Below are 11757 nucleotides of genomic sequence, written 5' to 3'. Positions count from 1 at the left end.
ACCGTTGTTTTGCAGAACGAATATATACCAGTATATTTAAAATAGTATCAAATTTCTAACATTTTAGAATAAAAAGTGGTGAAGAGTGCACTAGTGAGTTAGGTATAGACTGGATACAGTGAGAAGGATTCACTAAATAGGCAAACAGCCTATCTGTGTGCGTTTAGACTTATAGTATCTTTTTAGTAGACAACAGGAATGTGAATAGGGGTAATCTATTCTTTAAGCATTGCCAAACTTTCAATTGACTCATCCTTATTCCACCCATGTGATATATAGCCTATGTTGACTGTAGGAGTACAAAAGACTGTAGGAGTGCAAAAGGCTGTAAGATTTTACGCTTTCCAGTAAGCCTGCTTCTAAACTGTGCATGTTCTCTTTGTTGCTCTCTTTGACTCTTTAATCCGGCCTGCCTCCCACTTTCTTTATCAAAATAATGAATTAAGGAAATTTAGTGTACTTATCAAATTGAATGTTTAAAATGTAAATAGGTTATATATTCTTTTGTATTTGTCATTTGTATGCATTATGCTGAAATAAATTTTGATGGAGTAAAAATAAAAACAAATTGTAGCAAAAGTTTCTTTTGTTTTATGAGTGGAAAAGGATTTTTGAACTAAGCTTAATCTATACACAATGATGACATGAGTTGATCATACAATACATGTATATTCTTAAGTATGTAGATGTACATACATGTACATGTATACATCACTACATGTACTCAAAATATGCAAGCTATGCAAGCTATGCATTCCACAGCTATCACCAGATAGTCATTACGGTGGTATCACAATACCATTGGACTGTAGATTTAGTCTGAGTTAATACATCTCCAAATTCCTGTATTATACTGTATGTATGCAAGCAATTACTACATTAGCCTTTTGACAAGGCCTCGTTGACTCTGGCTAAGCGGCTGAGATGAGTCTAGATACCCGGAGTGAACGCGCGACCGAATGACGAATGTCATGAGGCCTTTTGGAAAGTGGGTTTCACTACTCCGCATGAATTATTCATAGAATGTAGGCCAATACGCCTACTTTGGATTCATTGACCAATCAGAACGGCGATCTCCTAGTTGGCTTCGTTCGTGATTCGTTCCATGTAGAGGTCAGTGGTCAGTGGTCTTAGCACGTACGTATAGTAGGCATGTAGGTCCATGTTCGCACTACGTAGAGTTTACTGTGTGTGTGTGTGTGATGGATACTATATGCTGACGTCGTGCTAGGATACGTTCGCTGATTGGACACTACGTTTTCTGAAGCGAGTTCCAGTCGGAAACAAGGGTTAACATAAGAAATCCAAACCAGATTGATAAAGGCCACAGGTCTGGACAATTCGCGCTGGCGATCATTCAGGTTTTCGCGATTAGTCTCTTTTTAGTCGCTCGGCGTCTATCAGGCATGTGGCCTTGTTTAAAGGCTATTACTACATGGAAAGTACAGTACATTGATTAAAGAGAAAATAAAAACACCTGACATAATTTCACCCAGATTTACAAATGATAATTCACAATTAACAATAATATTAACATTATATCACAACTAATAACTAGTTATTTTTAATTATTATCTATATAAGGCTCCCGAGTCCCAAGTGGTACAATAAATCTGTGTATTCAACATCTTTAGCGCAGTACCCGGATGACTGACCATGCAATATTGTTTTCGTATTTCTCAGTCATCCGTGAACTTTGACTATAAATCACACACAAGAATTTGTTTTGTCATTTCACTAGGCAGCCTGATATAGATAATAATAATATCATATGGCTTTGTTTTCTTGTGATACAAGAAAATATTGCTCTCGCTATGACAATATTGGATTCGTCTCCGACTCGATCGTTCAATATTGCCATAGCTCGAGCAATGTATCTCACTCAAAGCCATCCAATATTATATAACTATGCTCATACTGGTAAGCAATCCAAGGACCAACGCATTATCAATTCACAACAAATATATTTAACCTCTCTGTCAAAGAATTGTTCTTTGAAACTGTGATCAATATTTCTTAGCGACTCTTAGTCTTAACCCTCTCCATCCCCTCCTGCATGAGAACATCCCTGAATACCTACCCTTGCAGGATTGGCTGTGTTTCGTTTGGCATCCTGAACTTCTAAAAGTTTACACAAGTTCTATATACTATTCAGTCCTGGATGTAGCAGTCAGGTATAATCACGACACGACACAATGAAGTAGGAAGATTGTACTTAATTGATTTTTAATTTTCCCGCAGCTTGCTGTATAACAATAAGATGCATAAAGACCGACTCTGGAACCGACGAGCTCTGGCATGGGTTAGGCAGCGCAGCTGTTCGGCATTGTCAACAAAGTTGAAAAACTATACTTCTCAACTTGCAGGAAATACGAGTGGGTAGTACAGACACGTGTGAGCCGGATATATAGGCCGAACTTGGCCAAAAGTATTTGGTCAAAAGTTTTGCTGTGCTGATGACGTCAATGACGATATCACGTGCCAAGAGAATCCGGGTAGAGCTTCGATTTTACATTCACATGATCATGATGATGTAGTTACTTGCAAGACGAACGGTTACAGGTGCAATGTGTTGATTGTTGCAAGCTCTGTTGCAACAGTACACAGGGAAGTGTGACTTCAATTGTATACGCGTCACGGCTTCGGTACAAGAGCAGTCACCTGACTTTTGCAAGTCCTGAACAAATGCCACGCCCCCTTCTTAGTACAACAAACGGCAACACTAAACAGCAATATTTGACAGTATATAACACCAATTTGGAATCAGTGTTATCAACCACAAAAGTAATGAAACCATTAATCCCCTACCTTCGATAAAATATTTGGCTATCAAGATAATAAATTTGTGACCTACTTGTTTCTTATATTGAAATACTAGTCTAGATCTAGACCTATATCTATATTTGTAAATTTCAGAGTAAATCCTCGAATTTGCAAGGCTTTACTGCTAAATGTACATGAATATGGGCAAAAAGGAATGGCCGGCAAACTTAATGAACAGTTTCGTAAACGGAGTTTAGACTTTTTTGTGTGTGTGTATTTTTTAAAATTGAAAATAAAACTCAACGACATCGCATACAGTAATAACATATTAATAAAGTAAATGTATGTGTACAGAACACGGTACAACACAGGACAATACAACACAAAACAGCACAATACAAATGCCTCATTCTATAGTCAGTTACATTTGTACATATGAAAAGCTCACCCTGACATGCTTCAAGGTTGTATATCATGTAAGAAAACCGAGACTGGACTCGTCAAGGAGAGGCTCCACTTAAATACAGTATAATATTAACAATATAATAACATAATTGACAATAAGGAAGTAAAACAATTATTATTAAATAACAGGGGACCAAAATTCTACAAGAAATAAAGTGACCGTTTCCTAAAGTGGGAGCTCAGTTTACCTTTCTTCTCTGCTATTTTATATTCAATTTTCTGTTTCATTTTTACAAAAGAAAGGAAGCCCTGGAAAACGGAGTTTAGACTTAACAACGCTTTTGTTTCTTTGACCAATACAAAAAAGAAGAAGAATGTTCAAAAAATTATCTCAAGTCGATTTTTCTGTTTTTAAGCCATTTGTACACAGTATACATCTCTGTTGCTTTAAAGCTAGCTTACATAAACTTTGTCTTACAAGGAATCAAGAGGCAGAAAGGGCAAACTTACTATACATTTTCGTAAACGGATTTTCGACTTGTAATAATTTATATATTTGAAATCGTTGTACCTTTGATATGTATCCATCTTATAATGCTGCTTTTCAATCAGTGATTTATCTTTTGATTACATTTTATCTATTTATTTTTCAATATTTGTCTTCCATTCTAATTTGATTTTATAGTTATTCGATAGTTGTCTTTAACCAATAAATTAGGAAAGACTTTTTAAAGTGTTGTAGTATACATAAGGTGTCGCAGACATAAACGAAGTATGAAATTCAGTTACAGAACTAGATTTTTGAGAATATTATTTAACAAATATAATGATGGGGATCGTTTCATTCAAACAAAATTTAGAAGTAAGAAAAAGTTTTTTTTTGTATTTCTTCATATATATTATAAGTTTTCATTATATTTTTTTTGGCAGGGGTTCTTCAAACTTATTGTATCTTACTCATCTAGTTTGCGATATTGATGGACAAAAATGTCAAAATAGACTAGAGATAATGAATTTTCAATCTACCAGTGGATGATCAGCCCTACGGAAATGAAAATGATTGGCAAGTTGTTAAGGGAAATTATTTTTCGTACCGCGTTAAACTGGGTATAGGAACAATAATTGGAAAGTGTTTTTGACATTGCATTTCGTCAAACATAATGATGCAGTATATCAATCATGAATATTGGAGGCTAATGAGTGGGATTTGCATCATTTTTCCGGGAGAAAATAAGTAAAACTCACCTCTCCAAAAATTTCCCTATTCTACCAAATCAATCTTTTCTTGCGAAATGCAGTAGATGTATAATTTCCTTTCCAGCTGCCATGGCGTCTTTTTTTTTTTCAAACAGCATTTTCTGATCACATTACCTTTGACAATAACAAAAAAGAAGAAGAAAGAATGTTCAAGAAGAATTATCTTCGAGTCGGTTTGTAAAGCCAATTTTACGTTTTTTAAATATACATATAGAAATTATTACCTGTATCTCTCTCTCTCTCTCTCTCTCTCTCTCTCTCTCTCTCTCTCTCCCTCTCTCTCTCTCTCTCTCTCTCTCTCTCTCTCTCTCTCTCTCTCTCTCTCTCTCTTCGAGTCTCTCCTTCATCTCTGTCTCGGGGAAAGTTAATTGTATTCATTTTTACAACGTGCATTTGACATAGAGTAGGCTAGGCCTATATTATTAATTTGTTGACATACAATAGGAAACTTTAAAAAGGTATAAGAGATCTAAACATTGTGAAGAACAGAAGAAATGTTCCCTTTCCCGGCCAGCTCCTATTTATGATTAAAATATTCCATGCAGAGATAAGGATGGGCTATAGAGTGCGAGGGAGTGGATTGATCAGGTGGATGTTTGGGAATAGACATAATGCCCTCTTATTTCCGTGTTAGTAACCAACTTTTCAAAGGAATCTTTATTCGATAAGGCTTGCAGTTATACATAGGGAGGATTTGATAATGCTCCTTACTCTGTTTTATTGTACATGTAGTCAGGCACGTAGTCAGAGTTTGATGCTTGGGGGGGGGGGGGGGGGGCACATATAATATATGTAATCGATCGAGGTAACTGAAAAAAGGGTTTAAAAAGTTCAACCGATCCTGGACATTTTTTTGCCCCCCCCCCCCTGTGGGTACGTGCCTGCATGCAGTTCCAGTTCTTTTTTTAAAACTCATTTACCTATATTCCTTCGCTTTGTTGACCAAAAGGTTCTCAGAGCAAGGTCATTACAAATTACAAATTTTACAAAGCCCACTGGCCATTTAATCACTCCCTGATTAACAATTTTTCGCTATTTTTAATCCCCGAAAATTATCTGTATAGGGCTCTTGATTATATTTTTTAGCCCGTGTGATAACATAATTAAATTTACAATTTTTTTTTAAATACTTTTTTTTAATGTCAGTCTATTTCACATTCTATTTATAACATCTTGAGCTTTATTAGTTGAGGATGAAGCTAAACTACGGCTTCCGATGATTTTTTTATTTTATTTCTACAGTTGAAACTATTCGGGGGTGGCTGCTGCTTCACATCTTTAAACAGCCTAATAGGGGCCAGTGAAACTTGGATTGTGATTTAATAAACTGTGCAGATAACGCAGGCGGATCGTCTCCTCTTGCTACCTATACCCTAACCCTATGGCCTATGTCCTACCCTATGGCTATGCACCTCCCCCTCCAATATTCAAATAAAGTGATCGAATCTCCTTGATGCACCCCCCCCCCCCCCCTTCCCACGCCGCCCTCTAGATCTGCATAAACATACAGACGGAAAACGTTGACAAACTATCCCATCATGCAATGTATTATTACTGCAACGTATCACTTCCGTACTCTCTCTCTTTGCTTGTTGGTGTAGCCGATTGCTGTTCAATTTGGCATTTCCTTCAGTTACTTGGCGGTTCTTGACTTCTATAGGTAAATTTTAATACATGTTGATGTTGTTCATAATATATTTTTTTCTTTGAAACAATATTAAATGTTGTTATTTGCATGTGTGTAGATAAGATCGCGTCTCAAACTGCGAAATCAATCACTCGGTCGGTTTTCTGTGTCGCTTTTGGTCCCATACGCTGATGCTGATGTAACCTAAAATTTGTAACATCTGGAATATGAGGCGCTTGTTCAATACAAAACGGGTCATTTGTGATGTGTCTCTTTTTTGTGCATTATTGTGAAATACATGGAGGAACCACCATTCACTTCACACAGTAGTAGATCTACTTCATGTCTCTTAATGAGTGATTTTCTTTGATTTTCTTTTAACCAAGAAATAGCCTAAAAATATGTTATTTCCTGAGTCCAACTGGCTTTTATTTTGATAAAAGTTTGGCTTGGTATTTTTTTCTTCCCCAAAATACTTTTCTTTATTTTGTGTAAAATATGAAAGCCATAGTCTAGAGTTCGAATGTTTAAAGTCAGATATAATTAAACCCAAGAACGGTTAAAATTTTAACCTTTCAGATTTGTTAACAATGGCCATTTTTCATTGCAAGAAACTTTCCCAAATTGCAAAAATTCAGTGTTGTGTCAGTTCTCAGCTGTGATTTTAATTAATTCTCGGTATCAAACTTGCATGAATCCTAAATCGCATGCAAATTTTCTGGTTTTACAGTATGCATTTATTCACAAGAATAAAAATGCAAAAGGAAATCCCTCATACAAAATCACTGACAACTTGTGAAACAGAATACAGGAGGCCATAATACCTAGCCTTAAGGGCTCTCTCGAAATGTTTTTTTAATGATATTATTCGAGAGAGCCTTAACTTGCTCCCATACCCCTGCACGGAAAGGCATGTAAACAACACTTTCGCGCACCCGACCAATATTGGACAGTGGCTTTGATAAATTTTGTCGTAGTTTTGGTCTTAATTACCGCCTTAATTTCAAAATCGGATCTGAAAATAACAAAATCAGAGCAATTTTCTTACCAGACCGATACAGCTCAGCTCCCCTTTCACGTGTACCGTGTGAATTCACGATGTCTACACAATGGTGATGACCTCTGACTGGCACTTCCGTAATTGTGGGTAAATTGTGCTGCTTCCGTATAATGCGCTGTATTAGTGTTATTCAGCGCATTATACGGAAGCAGCACATTTACGAAGTGCCAGTCAGAGGTCATCACCATTGTGTAGACATCGTGAATTCACACGGTACACGTGAAAAGGGAGCTGAGCTGTATCGGTCTGGTAAGAAAATTGCTCTTATTTTGTTATTTTCAGATCCGATTTTGAAATTAAGGCGGTAATTAAGACCAAAACTACGACAAAATTTATCAAAGCCACTGTCCAATATTGGTCGGGTGCGCGAAAGTGTGATTTTGGACCACTTTTGAGTTTTGTTTACATGCCTCTTCGTGCAGGGGTATGGGAGCAAGTTAAGGCTCTCTCGAATAATATCATTAAAAAAACATTTCGAGAGAGCCCTTAAGGCTAATAATACCTGAGCAGTTTACTTTGATGTATTACAGATTTAGGTCATTATTTGGAAATCAGCAATGTGCCATGGTTATGCTGTACAACAAGTGGCAATGTAGAGGAAGAAATTTCCAAGCAATATTGAAAACGTACAGAACTAAAGGAAAGCATATATTGGCCTAAAGCAGAAGTTAGTCGGTGGCATGATAATTGAATGTAAACATTGCTCTTATAGAGGGACTAATAGATGTTTATTGCCCTACTTACCCTGCCTATTTTTTCCCTCTATTTTACAGGTTACTATCAAAGACATCACCTTACAAATATGGATCAAATTCAGCAAACGATTGAACCTGCTAAGCAGTTCGCCAAGGACTCCATCAGGCTTGTCAAAAGATGCACAAAGCCAGATAGGAAAGGTAAATATTATTTGCCACCTATCATATACATAGTAGGAAATGAACTTTATTTTCAGCCGTTTCACTCCCCTTTACATAGAGTTTAAGGATTCCTTCATTTATTGTTTAATGGTTTAAAAAATTGTTTTTCCCCATTTTTGTTATTTTGTTCTTCATGTTTTAACTTTAAATGGAAGGTTCTTAGTATTTTTCTCTCACTTAACAATCCACTTATCAGAAATAGAAATTGACTTGAGACCTTTCCCTCATTTTTTCTCAAAAATTGTTCTGAAGTGTCTGGATTGTTTGGAGACAGAGATATTATTAGTTCAAATTATTTATGCATGATCTGCAATGCAAGTGGTCAGTGCTACACCTTAAATAAATTACTCCAAAGAAATCATCATTACTACACACTTACATAATATCTTTCCTTTCCTGTACAGAGTTCCAGAAAATTGCAATGGCCACAGCAATTGGATTCTGCATCATGGGTTTCATTGGATTCTTTGTCAAGCTTATCCACATTCCAATCAACAACATCATTGTGTAAGTAATGCTATTTGCATTGTTAATTTTATTATTATTTTTTAAAATCAGTATTTTGAGACTTTATGCAGAGAAGAGTACAAATATGGTGGTCACATTTATAACATTAAAAAAAAAAGGTGTTTATACCTATCATATTAAACATCCATTTCTACAGATTTGGTAACAGATAGAGACAGCAATTTCCTTATTTTTATTTTTTTATAAACAGCTTGTCTAGCCAATATGCCAAGTTTATGCCAAGTGATTCTCCAGAGAGAAAATAGACATCAAAGGAAAAGAAAACTTCAGATATTAACGCCTTTACATTCATGATAGAGTTAAATGATAAACAAGCAATTATTAATGTAAATGATACAAATATAACTGCCTTTTTTCTATTTTTTTCTTTTCTTATTGCAATAAATTGTAACTTGCCTTTTTAATATATCTAAACAATATTGCGTCTTTTGTTTTTTATATTACAGGGGCTCTTAGTGCGTGATCTTTTTTAGGGATATGGGGACTCTCACACACACACTGGATGCCATGCTGGAAACTTGGATCCCTCTTTTATCTTCAAAGAATCAACCAAGAATATCATCAAAACCAGTCACCCCTTCTCCCTTGTCAAAGCACTGCATGAACTTTGCTTTTGCTCAAATCTAATACAAAGACTATCTGCAGAGACAAGCCTTATGGGGTGTCTATCGCACCAGTTTGAAGTCATCCAGAATTAAACATCAAATTGCCAATTTACATGTTTCTGGAATGGAGAGATGACACAACCCACTTCCCAAAATGACATTTTCAGTTCTGTTTTAAGGGAAAGATTACATTCCCATAGATGTATTGTGATATGTTAAATATGAACTTATATCGAGTGAAATTAATGAATTGAATATGTACATTACAGCCAGCAAGATCATGATGCGATGTTGATAGTGTAGTTTTAGGGTTATTAAAAACAACCACACAAGATAAAAGTATAATCCTGTCAAGAATGTTTTACTTGATTTTTATTCTATCGTTTGATAAATTCCATTTTTGCAGCAATGCACTACAGACAAACCTGGATCCTCATTTTCTTCTTTCCTTATTCAGTACCGTAAGCATGTAATTATTATTCCAACCCTGTTATATTATATAAATAAATAAATAAAGTTCTGAAGTTTATGATTTTTTGCATGTCCTTCTTTTTTGTTCTGCAATGAAAAAGCCAAGCTGTAGTTCATACATGTATTATTTATGTACAATTATTTGCAGACATCCTGAGGTTGATTATGTCTTACTAACTTAGTATTTTTGATGTGGAGGATTCTTGTATGCCAAGCAGGTACAAAGTGTAAAAGCACTGAAATAGTTTGTTGGTAACTTAATATTTACTGATTTTCATTTGTTGTGAAAGATTGATTTGAGAGATGTCTGAAAATAGTAATACATGTACATCGGATTGAATACTGCTCATCCTCCTAAAAAAGTGATTTACCAAGGGGGATCATGGGCCTTTGCCCCCCCCCCCCCCCCCCCCCCCCCCCCCCCACTGGCAAAAAAAACTGGTAACCACAAATTTACGTTTTTCTTTTTTTTTGCTCAAGGTTAGCACACTTCATATTATGATAGAATGTCCTTATGTTATCACAAGGTAATTTTTGCTGGTCCCATCTCTTGTTTTTTACCCTAATACACATGCAACAAGAAATCTGATGTAACAAAGTCGGCTTCATGGTCGTCATTTTTAATAACAAGGTTCCACTGTAACATGTTTATGTGAACAAACGTAACCTTATTAATGAAAGAAAAAACTACACGATAAATGCTTTCAAAGATGTAAACAAAAATAATGAGCATCTTCAGGTAAGTGGCAAGTGACAATTTGAAATACTACAATCATTTATCAGCTTCTTTTTTTCATAATGCCTCTTACATGTCATTTTTGGTTCTGGTAACAACAACAAATAATGTACCCGCACAGAATTAAATCAAATGTATATTTAATATTCAACAAGTCATGTAAATAGTAACAATTAATTGAATTCCATCAAAAATATTGTAGAAGAAAGACTTAATTATTAATAGTAAACCAAGCAAGTAGTCTTTCCCCATGTGGATATAAAACATGGACTATGAGTTGTGCTTTTCACTGGATACCGTATGGATTCCAGCAAGTTGCAATACTTCCTTTAGGACTGGTGTAATCTATTATTGTATTACATGTGCCAAGGGATGACAAAGTATAACCTATAATCAGCTTGTACATAAATAATAACAGCTATAACAACAATAGTAATAATATTATGCTCAATTAAATGTACAATACAAATATTTAAGGCTTTAGAGATGAGGAAGTGGTATTGAGAATTTTCTTTCACTGTTTTACAGGGTTCATACCAGCTTGATACACATAGGTATATGGTTTCCATATGTATACAGATTAGATCTGTTGACCCTATGGGGAAAGCCTAGCATAAGAGCAACCTTTTCATATGGTCCTTTCTGAAAATTTAGTTTCTAGCAAGTAGCAATCTCGACCAATTCAAAATCTCATACAAAAAGTGACATGTTAATTTTGTTTTAATGTATATCTCATTAACTTACACAAGATCATAATTTTGCACATCTCATCCATATATATACATGTTTCACTCAAATTATCTTATAAAGTGCAGTGCATGAAATAAATATGTAACAACCATTGTGCTCAAGTCTTGTACAAGTAGCCATGTAAAGCCTCACAGCTGACACCAATCTTCTGCTAGTCTTCTCCCACCAGTCTTTACTAGTATTGAGGCATTTGCTGGCTATTCATTTTGTTAGATTTTTAAATGGATTTAAAACCGTTTTGTTGATAAGAAATCATTTGCAGCCAGGTGGCCTTCTACAATTAGAATAGATATAGACAAATAAATACATAAATTAATAATAATACATCAATCAATATCAGTGAAAATGCAAGTTTTGAGTAAACACGAGTGTAGACAAACAACATAATCCAGGGCATCAATAAAGGCTTTTCACTATGCCTGTAGTAGACCTAAGGGTCATTCCAGACCTGAGCATGTACGTAAGATTCCATCTTCCAAAAGTTAAATAAAACCTGATTTCGACAGTACTGGCAATTACATTTGAACAGCAACATATCATCCTTCATAATGACCTGATGCAAGGCACGCTGGTACAATACTAAAAAAACACATGTATATACAAGATATTGCATAGGAAAACTTGTACATATTTCAGTA

General features: G+C 35.3%; 1 protein-coding gene across 1 annotated transcript in view; it reads right to left on the bottom strand.

Moving 5' to 3' along the window:
• Positions 1-2660, bottom strand: part of LOC100892522 (protein SSUH2 homolog) — a 19617-nt gene extending 16957 nt beyond the window's left edge. The window contains exon 1 of the mRNA XM_030973462.1: positions 2081-2660. Coding sequence (XP_030829322.1) covers positions 2081-2112 — 32 coding nt within the window. The 5' untranslated portion in view covers positions 2113-2660. The remainder of the gene's footprint in view (positions 1-2080) is intronic.
• Positions 2661-11757: the final 9097 nt, after the last annotated feature.

Source organism: Strongylocentrotus purpuratus, unplaced genomic scaffold (genome assembly GCF_000002235.5).
Source record: "Strongylocentrotus purpuratus isolate Spur 01 unplaced genomic scaffold, Spur_5.0 spur5_scaffold_6, whole genome shotgun sequence".
Classification (NCBI taxonomy): domain Eukaryota; kingdom Metazoa; phylum Echinodermata; class Echinoidea; order Camarodonta; family Strongylocentrotidae; genus Strongylocentrotus; species Strongylocentrotus purpuratus.
This window is presented reverse-complemented; position numbering and strand designations above follow the sequence as displayed.